The sequence below is a fragment of the Peromyscus californicus genome, unplaced genomic scaffold (genome assembly GCF_007827085.1).
Source record: "Peromyscus californicus insignis strain IS unplaced genomic scaffold, ASM782708v3 Scaffold_12__1_contigs__length_115047231, whole genome shotgun sequence".
NCBI classification, from domain to species: domain Eukaryota; kingdom Metazoa; phylum Chordata; class Mammalia; order Rodentia; family Cricetidae; genus Peromyscus; species Peromyscus californicus.
Window position 1 is genome coordinate 58,857,327 of NW_026294413.1, and position 17,700 is coordinate 58,875,026.

The following is a 17,700-nucleotide window of genomic DNA, read 5'->3' on the forward strand; positions in this document are numbered from 1 at the left end:
TCCTTATCTGCTTCTCCAGGGTATGCTGACTTACCTCCCCATCTTGCTGTTTCACAATCTGCAGCTCAAAGAACTCCTCCTCCTCTTCCCCAGTCAGGGTAGCATCCCATCCGGCTTCTGGGTCATCGAGATTATCCTGAGAGCTGAAATCATCCGCTGAAAGCAGGGCTTTCACTCAACACCAGATCGTTTTCAAAGACACCCCTCCTCCCGCCCTGGCTAGCTGAACCAACGTGCTTATTATTAAAATTCTTCTGCTTCAAACTTCACTTGCTTTCTGCACTGCAGTCTCCAATAACACTGATGATAACCATTTAATAGTTCACAGATCCAAGAGCCAGAAAGTGCTTCGAGAAATTACCCAAGCTGCTCCCCATGTGTCATATTTTACATGGAAGGCAAGGGAAGCCAAGATACCCAAGAGGGTTCTAGAGGTCAGCTCATAAATGGTAATGATGGGATCACAGCCCAATTTCCCCACCCTTTAGTGCACTTAAGGAAGAAGAAGAAAGCGAGAGCAATTCCTGACAGTTAAGCCTAACAAAAGCACAGACTGGCTAATGGACCTGGCAAGTGCACAGGGCCCTGTGGTCACTCGGTCCCGAGCCTGGCTTCCCAGTGCCCCATCTACCAAAGCTCGTGCCTACACAGCAAAGAAAGTGCACTTGTGTGGACCACTAATGTGGAGTGCTGAACAAAGTTCTGACCATCGCTTCAGACTCCCAGGCTAATGTGGTACATCTACACAATGGACTTTCATTCAGCCATAAAGAAGAATGACATTATTCACTGCAAGAAAATGGATGGAACCAGAGATCACCATGTTAAGTGAAAGAATCCAAACATCCAAGTCATGTATTTTTCCCCCACAGAGTATAAAAGTAAAAGGGGAACTACAAGGGAGGCAGGGAGTTGTCTAAAGAGGAGGAGGAAGATGGGGGGAAAGAGGGAGGGAGAAAAACACAAATACTGCCTTTTCGCTCATACGCAGATCTAGATCGATTTATCTATCTATCTATCTATCTATCTATCTATCTATCTATCTACCTACCTACCTATCCACCCACCCATCCATCCATCCATCCATCCATCCATCCATCATCCAGCTATCATCTATCTGTCCTACCTACCCATGTGACAGGAAAGCAGGAGAATGACTTGGTGGAAGGAAGGGACCCATGGAAGGGAAGGAGAAAGGACAGGAGAATAACGTGAGAGGGTACATATGAGCAAAGCATAATGTATGTACATATGAGAATGTCATGATAAAATTCATTATTTCATATGCTAAAAAAAAAAAAAGCTGTTTTGTGTGTTTTCCTAAACTTCAATCCTTCCCAATCTCTTAAAGCTTCTTCAGCTGCCTACATACGAAGCCCAACGTAAGAGCAGGCCAGAGCCCACCTCAGCCTCCAGGCTCAAGAGCTCAAGGTAAACAGTCTCCTGTGACAGCTCTCAAACAGCTCCCACCCCACAGATGGACAGGTGCTGTGAATGTCCCGTGTCTCTCCAACCTGTGCATGTGTGAGCTCAGGCACAGGATGCTGGGTCCCTCAGGCATCCTAGCACACGTCCACGCAGTGAAGGGACCACTGAGGACACCCAGGCTTTTCTATTTAGGGAAGTTCGTGTTAATACACACTTCTGCAGGTGTTTCATGGAGCTTAACTGCTGACTTCTTATTTTTAGCTCCCTAACCTACCTTTGCATTTTCTATTTTCCCTCCTATAGACAGAGACCAGTGGGAAGGGTGTGTGGGGGCTGGGGTAGAACAGTTATGTAAAAAGGAAAATAAGCAAGCAGGGTTAAGTTCACAGGAACTCACAGAAAAGCTGAGAAATTCATTAAATAATGCTAAGGAAACATAGGATCTCTAGTTGCTGGTCTCTTCCTGACGGAAGTTTTCTTCTGAGCACTGAAGTCAGAACATATTTTCAGTATAGAAAAGCATCCTAAATTGGTGGGAAACAAGGCATTCTCACAGAAGCAAGGCTGCAACATGGAGATGCGTCCATCACTGCCATTGCTGCTATGCTGGGCTGGAGCTCAGTGGGAGCACACTTGTCTAGCATGTGTGAGGCCCCAGATTCAATCCCCAGCTCTAGGGACGGAAATGGAATGAAATGGACAGAGGGAGAGAGGAAGAGGACGGAGAGAGGGAGGGAAAGAAGGAGAGATGGAGGGAGAAAGAGAGAGCTCACCACAGCAAGAGCGATATTGAGATTGACTTCACACAACTAGTCTCTGTCCAACATGGACTATGGAACCCAGAGCGCTGGTCCTCACATCAGGGTCACTACAAACCCACAACACAGTGGCTAGATCCACAAAGTGTCACCCTGTCTGTCACCACTTCATCACGGTAAGCCTCCAGGAACCACCTCGAACTTACCGTTTAAGTCCAGGAATATGACAGGAATGTGGGTCTCCATTCCAGGCACTGGGGTCCTAAATCAGGAAGGACAGGTTATATCCAGTATCCGAGACACAAAAGACTCATGTCACTCAGGTGACAATGGCCTGGCCACTTATCTCACTCTAAGTTGGTGTAACAAGGTTCATGGTTGACTGTACGAGCTGCCTCCTATGCTGGGACATGGGAGCTCACTGTTATAGGCCCACCCACCAGCTCACCATCAGCCTGTTTAGAGCTTTCTTCCTTGCCAAATGACATACTGAAGGGCTCCTTGTAGCTTACCTTGCTATTTTTAATTTCTGTCAAGTGTCAGAGAACATTTGCTGACAGCATAGCTTAAGCACCTAAACCAAAAACTGGTTGAGATGCAGTTTTCTTATGACCTAACATTCTTTTAAGGGAATGAATGATTCAAGTAATTAACATATTAACTATTTTTTAATGCTAAGTGCAGTGGTACTAAATATTGATTTAAGTTCTCAGAAATCCTAATTATCTTGGCTAATAACAATATTATTTAATAAAACAGTTTCAGGCCATAGTCATATCCAACTCATGAAAATAATTTAACAGTCCTTCAATACAAATAGCTCTGTTCTCACACACCATGATGAACCATCCATTAAATGCAGCACTGCCAAAAAAAAAAAAGGAGGTACCTGGTCGCCCCTGGGGGTTTCAGACGACACACTGTAGGACCTTACCATTCTGCTGGTGCCCCTGGAATGCCACTGCCAGCAGAGGGCACCATCACTGCATTTCTCTCCTCTGTGAGAGTTAGCCGCATCTCCAGGAGCTGTGCCTCTCGGTCGGCATCATCCTCAGTTTTGTCTAGAAGGGAGTCAGGGTTAGGTCTAGCAATCCTGCCTGCTGTCCCCACATATTTCATAGATTTACTAGATTTTATTTATTTATTTGTTTGTTTACTATGTGTGTGTGTGTGTGTGTGTGTGTGTGTGTGTGTGTGTGTGTGTGTGTTTAAGGGGGAGGGAGAGACTGTGAGTATGTGTGCACCTTGTGCATGCAGGAACCCCCAGAGGACCAAAGAGGGCATCATACCCCTGGAACATGAGTTACAAACGGTTGTGAACTGCTATCAGGTGGGAGCTGAGACTGAACCCAGGTCCTCTGCAAGAGCAGTAAGTGTTCTTAACCACTAAGCCATTCCTCCAGCCTGTTTCCATATTGTCTTTGAGTGAACATGATCTCCTGAGGTCAATGGGAATTTACAGAGGCTTTTTACAGTTCACAGACCTCTGGTACAGGGTCTGATAGTCTGCCTCAGCTTCCAAGCTCCCAGGACCTCCAACAAGAAATATCAGCACCTCTCTCCCAGTCACTTTTCAATGTGTATGGATGTTTTGTCTATACGTATGTCTGTGCCCCATCTCCAAATGGAACTACAAAAAAAATATCATTTCAACCAAATAAAGGCTATGCCCCAAGCCAAGAACAGGCATCCACCCTCACTACCATATTCATTGGGCCATCAGCTGGCTACAAGAGAGCCATCGACAAGATGCCCTGGCTGCTCTGCCACGGGGAGGGAAATGTCCAACTTGTTCTTCCTACCACGTTTACTGACGAGCTTCTGCAGTTGCTGATCCAAGTATTCTTGACGCTTGGTTAATGCATTGAGCCATTTTCTACGCAGCCTCTCTAAATCCCTATCCTGTAAGGAAACAGGGGGAGCCAAACTCAATACAGTATCAGGCAACACGTCCGAACCAGACACTCCCTGACCTGCCTCACTCTTTTAACTCCAATACACAAGCAGCATGCAACAACTGCCTTTCTTTCTTCTTTTCCTTTTTAAAGACAAGGTCTAATAAAACCCAGATTGGCCTGGAACTCACTCACTATGTATAGCTGAAGATGACCTTGAACATCCCAAGTCTCTGTTCCCACCTCCGAGTGCTGGGATCACAGGCCTCTGTCACCATGGCCAGCATCAGCAGGGTAATGGAAGGTGAGTCCAGGACCTCATGTTCGCTAGGCAAGCACTCTACCAACTGTGCTGTGTGCCAGCCCAACATGTAGCACCAACAGCGACTCTATCTACAACTCAGATCAGAACTCCCAGAACAGACAGCATTCGGGTACTCTAGAGTAGACAGGCCCTGAAGAACTGCTTCTCTTTGTACTTGATGAGAAACAACATCTTCTATGAGGTTGCCTTGCTGGACAAGACTCACAAATTGTACTTAGCAAGCCCCAAACTTCTACTCCACAGAACCACAGGAAGAATCCTTCTAGTCTCCAGCCACTGCCTCCTATTGTATCACACTAGCCTCCCCAGGATGACAGCACGTAAGTGCTTCTCCTCCTTGAGTCTGTGTATTTGGGAGGAAGTGGTGGGCGAGAGGACAGGGGTCGTTATCAACAGCCTGAACTCCACCAGTCAACACCTGTCAGCATGCCAACCTGACCTCATTTCCTTCAGTAACACGGTTAGGGGGCTGGGTGGTTCAGAGGAATGCTGCAGATGTAGAGTATCTGGATTTCACCAGGGCACTTAACCAAATAGCCTATGACATTCCTGTGGACAAGCTGGAGAAACATGCTATGCATCTTCTCTAAGTGGCACCACAGGACTCAAGTACCACATCCAGAGAGCAGTGACAAATGGGGTGATGTCTATTGAAAAGAAGACTCCATGGCGGTACCATGAGTTCAACCCCAGCTGAAGGATGAGGTGTTTTTGTTTTCTTTTTTTTTATCAGTGACTTATAGGAAGGCAGACGTTTCTATCAAATTAGGATGATGCAAAGCCAGGAGAGTGACTACAGCGGATGACATAATCAGGCTCCAAAGAGCCCGGGCAGTCTTAAATGATGACTAACAAGATGCAACTTCACAGACATAAACAAAATCTGGCACATTAGGAAAAGAAAAGACAGGAGAAACAAAACCCCCCAAAACTAACGGACAAGTCAAGGAAGTGGGCATTCAGGATGACCTGGCTTCACACACATATGTGTTCCCCCCTCCCCCCTGAACCGTGGGTGACTCAGTTCAAGGTGAGCCCGGGTAAGGTATCTGGGAGGTGGTTGTAAAACAGTCCAATGCAGAGGCCCTGACTAGGAAAGGATTTCCTAGCTCTCCAACCCCGCTCCATGATACCCAGCATGCCATACTTTGTTTGACTTTCGGGAAAAGCAGAATTGTTTAATTATCAAGTAGCAGTGCGAAGAGATCCTGGCCTGTGTAATTAAGCACTTGAATCAAGCTGATTTGATAAGGCCAACAGGTGCTCAATTACCTGGTAGCTGTCCATGTCCTCCTCTTCCTCCTAAAAGAAAACAGTGTATTATGTAGAACCAAAACAATAATTCACCACAAATCAGGCTCCACACACAAGCACAAGCTTCTCCCACAGTTCCCATCTTCTTGTTTAGTTGATACATCACACCGTGGCCGCCCACCCAGCCTCACTCCAGCCCTCCATTGTCAGGAAGCTGGGAAGACGAGGAGCTTGTGGAGGAAAGTGAAGAGGCTCCCCTGACCTTTTCCAAGTCAGCACAATGCTCTCCCTGCTGGGCTTACAACCCCCAACACCAGGGGAAATCAAACACCTGCTGGCAAAGAGTCTTTACCAGCCAGTGGGGGGTTCTATACAGGGGTGGGCCACAGGAGGAAGTTAATCACTGTTAGCTTGGTGGTTTGCCAGGCTGAGAGGTTTTAACTCTCAGTTCACCACACACCAGGACAACACACAGTACCAGCCTGGTGCAAAGGCCTCTTGTTAAGGCAGTGCCCTGAAGGAGACACTAATAGCAGAGAGAGGGTTGGGGCAGCAATGTCTCAAAAGACTCTGGTCTGCTGCTGTCTTTCCAAAACAGGCACAGAAACTTACATGGGAGGCCTCGTGGGTCTTGGGGGACCTGAGTGGTCGAACTTTGACACACCCGATGCCAACCGACACTATGCACTCTTCCATCAGTGGTAAGGTCCCTGACTCCTGCACAGACTTCACTTCGACCTGAACTCGCCGGGACTGCCCCTGCAGCACAGAGAGATTCGGGAACACACACAAAAATATCAGTTTCTTGACTTTCAAAACTCTGGTTTAGAGAGACCCCTACAGCCTGATAAAAGAAATGCAGTTGGTTTGTGAGACGGTCCTCATAACTGTTAAATACTAAAGCACAAATTCAAACCTCCTCAGGAAAATGTATTTTCCTTCAAGCAGACAGAGGACCAAATGAACATAATTTTTATAATTCCCAAATAATAAGAAACTAGAAGAAAACTTGTGTGTTTTGTTTAATGAAAGCTAGGGGCTTGCTCTGTAGCTCTGGCAGGTATAGTACTCACTACGTATGTACCCTGGCCTACCCCTGAATTCAAGGCAATCCTCCTAGCTCACCTGCCAAATGCTGGCATGTGACAGAACACACAAGTAAATGAAAACTCACAAGCAAATGAAATGTAAACAGTGTCTAATAAAAAGTGTTCAACTGAACCAGGCGTGGTGGTGCACACTGTAACTTTAGCACTCAGGAGATGGGCACAGAAATCTCCGTGAGTTCAGGGTTAGCCTGGGAAGCATAGAGTTCTAAGCTATCCTGGGCTACAGAGAGTTCCAGGGCAGCATAGTCTATTCAGCGTTCTGGGGCTCCATAGGGAGGCCTTGACTAAAAAAGAAAAAGACCAACTTTCTGATAAGGTAACTATGAGAGCCTCCATTTCCACCTGCTAAGCTAGAAATTATTTCCAAAAGAGCCAAAATTTATGAAACAGGTATATCAACTCTGTGGGATAGGAATTTAAACTGGTCAAGCTTGCTCTAGGGCTAAGTAACTTCAAACTGAGTAACATTTGCCACAGAATTCAGCAATCAAGCATATGGATAGGAAATCTGGAAGGATGGTCAAGAACAAAGCAGCGGATCTCCATTAAATGCACAATCCTGACAACTGCAGAGGGACACTTACGGCCTACGTTAAAGTGCAGGATCCCAAAGTCAGCATTCAGTCCGGTTTTAAAGGTAAGAATTTCGAGGCGGTAGTGGCGCACGCCTTTAATCCCAGCACTCAAGCAGAGGCAGGCAGATCTCTGTGAGTTCGAGACCAGTCTGTTCTACAGAGCAAGTTCCAGGACAGCCAAGGCTACACAGAGAAACCCTGTCTCAAAACCCCTCCCCCTGCCCCTCCCCCAAAAAAGAATTCAGCTGTGTCCCCCCAGCACAGTGCTGTTTCCACAGCACTGTGTCTCTGCACAGCACTGTGGCTGAAGAGCCTCTCCTTTGGCTCAAGTCTCTCACTTATTATGAATGCATCTGAGAAAACTCATTTGCTTCTACCTTCTAGAACAATTAGAAATTTAAATATTTAAGCAAACATTCTCTTTCCTTCAACCTTTTCTCATGGTTTTCTTTGAATACTTTTAACATTCATCTCTAGAGCAGTTCTAATAATACAGGTTTTTAAAGATTCTTAAAAATTTTATGTACGTGTGTGTGTTTGTGAATATATGCCATGTGACTTTTAAGGGTCTCAGATCTCCTAGGGCTGGAAGTACAGGTGATTGAGAGCCATGCGACCTGAGTGCTGGGAACCAAACTTGAGTCCATGGGCAGAACAGAAAGTATTCTTATCACTGAGACATCTCTCCAGCCCCCTACTGTTGTGTTTGAAGTATAGAAACTCTAGAGAATAGCCTACTATTTTAGAATAACGTAAAGTGTGGTACAAAGAGTATTTCCAAATTATCTGTGGCAATTATACTGAGATTTTCCACTCTCTGGAATACATGTTACATGAAAGCAGGGGAGGATACAATCTGGGGAAGAGGTAGAGCCAGCGAGAGGGGGTGTGAGGGAGGGAGTGGGGGACTGGTATGAATAAGCACTAAGTATGTGAGCAGATGCAGGAAACAGTCATCAGGAAGACTTATTTTCTGCTAACCAAGCAAATTACGAATGGAGACCCTCCCCATCACTGTCAGTCAGAAGCAGAGACGGGCAGATTGCCACTCTCCAGTAAGCGGTGACTGGTCCACATCTCTCTCTGCTGCATGGCCTCAGCCACACACGTTCAACACCTGCCTCATGTCAAGCAAATGGCTTTATACAGCACTCTCCTAACGGTCGCCCAAACCCACGCCCCTGGTGCCAGCCTCCTCTCCACGTTCCAGGTGAAGGAGTCACAAGTACACAGCTGGGATCTGACAGCTCAGCCCATTCACACTCAGTCCTTTCTACAACTTTGTACGGCTTTCCTCGTGTTCAGGAACATACAAATAATGCTGGGTACGTCGCCTTACATCCCACTCTTCGAGTCTAAGTTTTCTTTGAAAGCTTCTCTTTTTAACCCAGCAAGAAGGTTCACCCAGTAAAGGTGTTTGCTTCAAGACTGATGACCTGAGTTCAGATTCCAGGACATGAACAGTAGAGAAAACCACTTCTGCAAATTGTCCTCTGACCTCCACTGTGTCCTGTGGCATATAAACTCACACACAAACACGTACATACAAAGTAACAAAATGTTTTTCAAAAAAGCTTAGTCTTTAACCTTTTTAGAAACTACTTTTATAATATGATAAGTAGCAAGACTCTTGGTAATAAAAGAAAATGTACATAACATAGGAAATAATTTTAATATAAGAAATGGGTTTGAAAAAAATTAAAAATTAAAAAAGGGCCAATGAGATGGTTAAGTAAGTAAAGGAGCTTGCTGTCATGCCTAACAACCTGAGTTCAAACCCCAGGACTATGTGGAAAAAGAAAAAAGCAAAGTCTCACAGGCTGTCCTCTGACTTCTAAATGCACATCTACCCACATTCGTACACAATAAATAAATGTCAATAAATTTAAATTTTTCAAAGAAATGGGCTTGACCATTGTATATTTAATCATCATCAGCAGCAGCAGCATCAAGAATTCTATTCAAAGGAATCCACTGTAAGCCTTCTGGTGTCAAGGGATATACTATGACATCACAATCTTGGTACCTGCCGGAGCTGGAAGATCCCCCCTGTTGAGACATCTTTTGCGGCAATCACTTCCACGGGGCAGTATTCACCATTCTCATTCTGTTCCAAGATCTGAACCCAGAATTCCAACTTCCTGGTGACTTCACTCCACCTAGGAAATACATGCAGTCCTTGGGAAGTTACACCTCTCTCCAGGGGGCAGGGTTTCATGTATAGCAGAATGTGCTCAAACTCGATACATAGTCGAAGGTAACCTTTAAGTTCCAATCTTCCTGCCTCCTACTCCTGAGGTTACAGGGATGTGCCAACATACCATTCTATGCAGTAAATCCAGGGCTTCATGCATACTGGTCAAGCACCCTACCAACGGAGCCACCTCGGCAGCTCCCAAACCATGCCTCTACTTCAGTGCAGACAGCTTAGGATCTTACGTTTGACTTAACAGTGAGAATGACCGTAAACAGAGGAGCCCAGGGAAATGATCTTCAGATTAGGAAAAAATGCACAGCACATAACGGCAAACAGCATGAACAGAAAGTCAAACTCACAGCATCAGATACAGGCTGGCTCCTTGGTTTTCTGCTGTGGTCTCTGAGGACTGAATCCAGGGCGGCCTTCATGTGCTGAGCAAATACTCTACCAATGAGCTACAGCTTAATCACAGGCACTTTTATTTTGTTTCAAAAATTATAGTGTGGGGTGAGAACAATGGCTCAGAGTTCAAACCCACATAAACAGTGGGTGCAGTGGCCCACCAGTAGTCCCAGTAAACAGAAGACACACACATAGGGCTCTCCAGAGTAAGGTGGACAGCTAGACTAGCTGAACTGGGGAGCTCTGGGTTCAAGAGAGAGACCCTGCCTTGATATATAAAGTGGAGAGCAACTGAGGAAGAAATGTTACATCAGTCTTTGGCCTCTACATGCATACACACGTGTGCCTAGACAACTTGTGAACATGAGTGTGTGCGTGTACACACACACACACACACACACACACACACACACACACACACACACACACACAGCATACTCACAGGGTCGGGCAATGACAAATACATTTGAAAATGACTATCCAATGACTGACATACTCTAGTCGGTACACAGAAGCCAAGCACAGGATGCTCTTCTCAGAGGAAGGTGTCATCTGTGACTTGAGGAGGATGTGCTCTCAGATCAGTAAGAAAATGCAGAAAATAAATCTCACCTTCCAATTTAGGATTTGATAAAAAAAGAAAATCTGTTTCTCATCTACAATTAGAGGGAAGTAAAAACATCCCCTCTTTAGTCATTCCCTTTTAACTGTTTCATGTTATCAAATGCCTGCCTCCCTCCCATCACTGACATACTTAAAACTGGAAAGTGTTAGGGGTGCTGAACTGTGCAGCACTCGCCTAGCATGTGTGAGGCCCTGGGTTCAAACCCCAGCAGCACAAAATCAAACAAGCAACCACCACCAAGAAACATCTATGAGCTAGAGGCAGGGTCAACATGAATGCTACAGCAGATTGCCATCCATCTCTCCACCGCTGGTTAGTCAGACAAACTCACTGTGGTAAGTGACCTTCCCTTACACTTCACTTCACGGTTGCTTCTTAAACACCCCTGTGCTTCTTCCATCATTCTCTGAAGTTCGCTGCTTTAAGGAAATTGTACTGGGAGACTAACACCCTAGAGACAAACCTGGTGATGCTCAGGAGAAGGTGGCCATTCGTTTATAACAGTGATGGCTCAAGAGTTCAAGTGCTCGCTGCACAAGCATGAGACCCACTAGAGTCTAGAGCTCCAGAACACACATCAATGCTGGTGAATCAATGCCTGCCTGTAATTCCAGCTCTGAACATGCAGACACACTGGATCCTTGAGGCAGGCTGGCTAGCCAGCTTAGCCCTGCTGGTGAGCTCCAGTTTTGAATGAGGGACCTTGTGCCTCAATGAATAAAGTGGAGAGTGACTGAGGAAAACTTCCCATGTCAATTTTGACCCCCACTCATGCAAGTATGTATACACACATGTACATACCACACATACACAAGGGAAAGAAAAATAATTTATAAATAAGTGACGGTCATCTCCAGCAATTTTTCTAAAACTAGAAATGGGAATCCAGTGAATACCAAAAACTCACCTGTCCCGAAGACTCCTTGTTTTTGCTTGGATGATTCCCAAATCCCACAGGGCTGGGTTTTTCCGAGGATCATTCATTTTATGTCCATATACTTCAATGGCCAGTGCCCCATCTGAGAGATACTCAATGAAGTCTTCTGTGATGTTCACATTGAACTCCTGAAACATAACAGCTCATTGCGGAGCAGTAGACACTGCCTGGGTCTTTGGACCACTTAAGCCAGGCTTCACATCCTTCACAGTATCAGGGAGGAAAGACAGAGACAAAGGCCACTTTCCTCATAGAACCGAATGGTTATTTAATACAACAGCGATGTGCACACAGACTAACACTCTTGCTTTCAAATACAGTATGGCACTGAAGCGGGCTGGAGAGATGGCTCTGTGCATAAGACCAAGTACTGCTTTTCTAGGACCCACATCTGATGACTCACAACTACCTATAATATCAGATCCAGGGGACTGGTATCTCTGGTCTCTGTGGGTCCCGGTACTCATGTGCACACATCCACAAAGAAACACACTGATTTAAAAAAAAAAATTAATCTTTTAAAGTTAAAAATATATAAACATAGCCATGACTTTAAAACTTCTCATTCTGAAAGACTAATCTATAAGAATAGCAAATTAGCCGGGCGGTGGTGGCGCACGCCTTTAATCCCAGCACTTGGGAGGCAGAGCCAGGCAGATCTCTGTGAGTTCGAGGCCAGCCTGGGCTACCAAGTGAGTCCCAGGAAAGGCGCAAAGCTACACAGAGAAACCCTGTCTCAAAAAACCAAAAAAAAAAAAAAAAAGAATATAGCAAATTATTTTGTTAGCAGTATTTTAGGGGCCTCTTTTCATTTTTGTTGGGGGTCAAGTGTAGGGTAAATAGCAAAGGCCAGTCCAAACCCTGATGGTTACCAGCCAAAGGAAGTGACGGTCACTACTTTGAGTTTATTCAGCCCACAAAAATATCATCGTTAGTGATAACTGGTCAGGACCCGTGGGAAGAGTGAGCAATCAACAGGGCAGAACAAGAGGTGCCCAGCAGGGTGGTCTCTGATCTTGTTACCTTCAGGTTCATTAAAACACTAGTTTCTTAACCTTTTTATAAAACACAGGCTCCCTCTGGAAAAGAGTGCTCACGTATACATCTACACAGCTTGTTTTCCTTCGTACAGACGTTAACTCTTGATTCTGGATATGCTGAATGAACTAACTCTTTGGTCTAGGACTACAGAATACTCCACGACAAAGAGTGGCAAAATCACCCAGAGACGCGGCAGCACTCACTCCTGAGCTGTGTTTACATGAATGACTTAGATACTGAGAGACTGAGAAGGGACTCACACTGCAATGGTCGAACACAACCATACACTGTGGCTCCTTGCTGGTGGGAGACGAAGAGGTATCCACTTCGGGGGCAACAGTCACTGGCTCCTGCTGATCCCAGAAGTCGTATTTGCAGAATACAAAGTTGCACAGATGCTGCGGCAACCCTGTGGCTTGGAGTATTTTAACCTGAAGGGAAAGAAGGCCCCATTTGTCTCGACCAGCAGGGTCCAAGGAGTACTTAATGCAGAGACTGGGGCAGGGGTCGGGGGTCCTGCCCCGGCTCTGTCACCAAACATGCACCTACTTTAGACTATGTCATTCGGTGTTGGCCCAGGACTAGCATACAGGCCTGACACAGGGTGATGACAACCAGAGACCCAGGTGGGTGCTGGGCAGCACTTCGAAGCTGACAAGAGCATCTGAATCCTAGTTTGTCAGAATGTAGGATACCATCATCATCGACCCAGCATTTTGTAAGGAAAGCACAAAGGTGTTTAGCACAATGAGCAAAGCACAGAACTGTGTCTGAGTCAATGAGCAGCAGATCTTCAGGAAAGGGCAGGATTCACTCAGTTATCTCAAGAATACGGAGGAACTGAGCTCTGGAAGAGAATGCTACGTGCTACAATCGTATTACTTTATTTTTATTTTATTCCTACTTGAGAACTTCACTGGGTGTTGCATTTGACCATCTTGTCTGGAGGGGAGAATGGAGGAGGTGCAGACTACAGAGTTGCTGTTTTCTGCACTGACATTTGCCTCAATACCTTCCCCTGAGTGATGGCAAACACCCAAAGGAAGCTCTGGATGAGGACCCCAGAGTCTGTGATTACAAAGGATGGTCAGAAGCACATGCCCAGTAGGACCAATGCCCCAGAGAAAATGCCTGCAACAGAGTCTTTAAAAAAAGAAAAAAAAAAATGGGGGCTGGAGAGATGGCTCAGCGGTTAAGAGCACTGGCTGCTCTGCCAGAGGTCCTGAGTTCAATTCCCAGCAACCACATGGTGGCTCACAACCATCTGTAATGAGATCTGGCACCCTCTCCTGGCCTGCAGGAATGCATGCAGACAGGAAATTGTATACATAAGAAATAAATAAATTAATTAAAAAAAAATGTTGCCGAGCAGCGGTGGCACACGCCTTTAATCCCAGCACTTGGGAGGCAGAGCCGGGTGGACCTCTGTGAGTTCGAGGCTAGCCTGGTCTACAGAGTGAGATCCAGGACAGGCACCAAAACTACATGGAGAATCCCTGTCTCAAAAAAAGCAAAAAAGCAAATTGTTTTTAGCATTTTTTTAACTATATGGATGTATGTATTGTGTGTGGGTATATGCCTGTGAATGCAGGTTCTTGTAGAGTCCAAACAAGGGTGTCTGATCCCCTGCTGGAGTTATAGGAAGTCATGAGCTGCCGGACCTGGTGCTAGGAACTTACCTCCAGTTCTTTACAAGAGAAGCAAGTACTCCTAACCTGAACCATCTCTCGAGCCCCACTTACTTATATATATTCATATACACGTCTGTGTGGCTGTATCAATGAGCATGATGTATGTGCAGGTGCCCTCAGAAGAAGCCATCAGACCCCTTGGAGTTACAAGCAGTTGTGAGCTGCTACAAGTGGATGGTGGAAACAGAACTCAGGTCCTCTAGAAGAGCAGCACCCTTAACCACTGAGCCATCCCTCCAGCCTCCCCTACCAGATCTTTAAGCAGCCAAACATTCTTCATAGTCTTTGCAGCAGCATTGGATTTCAATTTGGAGTTTCTGTGGTAGCTTGTGATGTTGTTAAAACCACACAATAGGAAATAAATCCTAGAATTATTCATTATACTGCATGGTATGTGTGATGACTATTGCTGGTTGTCAACTTGACTACACCTGGATTTAACTAAAACCCAAAAAGCTGGGCACACCTGTGATGAATTTTTTCTTTTTTTTTTTAATTTATTTTTATTTTATGTGTACTAGTGTTTTGCCTAGATGTATGTCTGTCATATGAGGGTGCCAGATCTCCTGGAACTGGAGTTATAGACAGTTGTGAGCTGCCATGTGAGTGCTGAGAATTGAACCTGGATCCTCTGGAACTCCAGCTCCACGATTTTTTTTCTTAATTAAATCATTTGAAATGGGAGACCCACTTCTAATCTGGGTCTTTGAGGTGGGAAGATCAACCTTTAATCTGGGCCACGCCTCCTGCTGGCAGTCTATGTGAAGGATATGGAAGGAAGCTTGCTCTCCTTGCCGGCTTGCTCACTCTCCCTATCAAGTCCATTCTTTCTATGACATTAGAGCCTATTTCTTTGGGATTCTGCTGTATGCTATCCTGAAGACCAGCTGAGATATCCAGTCTCATGGACTGAACAACTCCTGGATTCTTGGATCTCCCATTCATTGGCAGCCATTGTTGGACTAGCAGGACCACAACCTGCAAGCCATTCTAATAAACCCCCTTTAAATGACTGACTGACAGACAGAGAGACAGACAGACAGATATAGATTCATTCATCCATCCATTCATTCATTCATTCATTCATTCTGTAAGTTCTGTTCCTCTAGAGAACCCTGTATGAGCAGGATGATTTTCACACAACTGAATTCACCACAAATTACACTATGCAGCTGCTCTCTTTCCCTAAGTTGTCTGATTCACTCTGTATCTAGTAAATACATTTAATGAGAATAAACTGGACGATGCGGTGTAGTTCTCATGGCTCAACAAGCTCAACTATAACTGTGGCATTCAGGGACCCTGAGGATACACACAATTATGCAAAGCAGATTTCCTGTGTAACGGTACAAAACAGGTCAGCAACAAACAGCGACTTCATTCTAGGCCATTCCTTCCTGAGATGTCAATGAGCTTGGACCACCCAGGCAACAAGGCTCCGAAAAGCTGATGTGTTTTCTCTCTCCACATCAAATACTGACTGACCATCCGTATTTAAAGATATATTTTACAGGAAAGTTTTTCCAAGTTCTTTTCTCTACATGTTTAAAATGTTTATTATACCCCTCAAACAAGGCAATGTGCTGTGGGGGATGATTACAAGGTCTTGGCATTACACAGATCTAAAAGAATCCTGGCCATTTGCTGGCCTGTGTGCTGGTGTAAATTAGTCTTAAGCTTAGCTTTCTCCTGGCAGAGAGGGGAGGATTTACGCCTACCCTCACACAGGTGAGGCCAGCCACATCAATAAAACAACGAGGTGAATGACAGCCAGGCCAGGCCCTGCTGAGCAGATGTTGCACACATACTGATTGTGACAGAATTCCACCTGAAAGCCATTGCATTCCTACAGAAATGAATCTCAATCTAAGGCTGAAATAAACAAGAAACAAGATGGGTTTTGCTGACCTGCCCTCTGCAGGAACTTCTGAGAATTAAGACTTTTTTCAGGAATGAAGAGCAACAGGAACAAGCAATAAACACACCAAGAACATACATAGGCTGTTTGGAGTTTTTCACTGTTGTTGTTTTGAAAATTTAGCTACAAAAATTGAAATGACCACAAGGTGTCAGGATAGCACTCAACTTTCAGCTCAATATGAAAGAGTCAAAGTGTATTGGCAGGAATCAATGTTATTTGGGGCTTTTAATTTAATGTTTCTGAAAATATGAATGAGGGCATACTCTTTCATTATGGAAGAAATGAATGCAGATGTCTTGTACAGCCAGTGATCTCCCCAGGTTTGACTTTCCACAGGACCTTCACTCACTGTGTGTGTTACCTGCTCGTGTCTTCTACACAATGGGCTCTCATAGCGAGGGCATGGTCTCCAAGAAGTGTGTCCACTTAAATGAACACTGCTTCTTAAGAAGTGGTGGGTTCTGAGTCCAGAAAATGAAATGTCTACCATACCCAAAAGCTACCAGTCAATGAGGGTCAGGTTCATGTCTACAGGACTCAAGAGCCAACTGAAGAAGCTGCCACTACTCAAATTTGGGAACATTGGAGATTTGATACAAGTAATGAATACCCAGGATTAGAAGACACATATGTTAAATCTAAAAGTTCATTATAACATGAAATAACCAATTATAACCAATAATTTTAACAGAAAACACACCACTACATATAACATACACTTGCTTTCCTATTACATGGTGCATTGTTTTGCTGCTGAACTCCATCTGATGCCTCTGAGCACGCAATGACACGCAATGACAACCAACAGATCAGCAGGGCAACACACAGGTTCAAAACCAAACAAATTTCAAGGTGACAAAGAGTACAGAATCTAGAGATAAAAAAAAACCTGGGGGTAGCCTTTAATCCTAGCATGAGCTTGAGGCCAGCCTGGTCTACAGAGTGACATCCAGGATGGACATCAAAGCTACACAGAGAAACCCTGTCTCAAAGAAAAAAAAGAAATAAATCTGGGTAACACTGACAAAGACACCTGTTGCTCAAGTTCTAAAAGGTCTTTTAATAAAAACCCGGAGCCAGATTAGGGTAAATGTTGAAAGATCAGAGAGACAAAGGAACAAGCCACTGCCACGTCTCACCTCACCAACTCCACGCACGAACCCTCTGACTCAAAGAATCTGAGTCCTCAGCTGAGAGGCCGAGGCAAAAAGGGCTTCTGCCATAAGGGCTACTGCCAAAAAGGCTTCAGGTGAAAAAGCTTTAGTTCCTGTCTCCTCATGCTTTATATCCCTTTCTCCGCCCAGCCATATCACTTCCTTCCTAGTGCTGGAATTAAAGGTGTGTGTGCGTCTCAAACAAAGGCATGAGATCTCAAGTGCTGGGATTAAAGATGTGTGCCACCACTGCCTGGCTCTGAATCAATCTCATGTAGTCCAGGGTGGCTTTGAACTGACCTTCCAAGTGCTAGGATTAAAGGCGTGTGCTACCACTGCCTGGCATTTATGTTTAATCTAGTGGTTCATTCTGTTCTCTGATCTT

The 17,700-nt window shown here is 45.1% G+C and overlaps 1 protein-coding gene across 5 annotated transcripts in view; it reads right to left on the minus strand.

Annotated features, from left to right (window-relative positions):
* The window catches only part of Kif13b (kinesin family member 13B), a 150,538-nt gene that overhangs the window by 37,934 nt on the left and 94,904 nt on the right, over positions 1-17,700 (minus strand). For all 5 annotated transcript variants that reach the window (XR_008217023.1, XM_052732955.1, XM_052732954.1 and 2 more), the window contains 9 exons: positions 12,810-12,980; positions 11,479-11,636; positions 9,371-9,503; positions 6,273-6,419; positions 5,679-5,708; positions 3,989-4,088; positions 3,121-3,247; positions 2,393-2,448; positions 35-156 (listed from right to left, as the gene is read on the minus strand). Coding sequence is in view for 4 of the 5 variants with exons in the window: in XM_052732955.1 (XP_052588915.1) it covers positions 35-156; positions 2,393-2,448; positions 3,121-3,247; positions 3,989-4,088; positions 5,679-5,708; positions 6,273-6,419; positions 9,371-9,503; positions 11,479-11,636; positions 12,810-12,980 (1,044 nt within the window). In the remaining variant the exon portion in view is untranslated. The remainder of the gene's footprint in view (positions 1-34; positions 157-2,392; positions 2,449-3,120; positions 3,248-3,988; positions 4,089-5,678; positions 5,709-6,272; positions 6,420-9,370; positions 9,504-11,478; positions 11,637-12,809; positions 12,981-17,700) is intronic.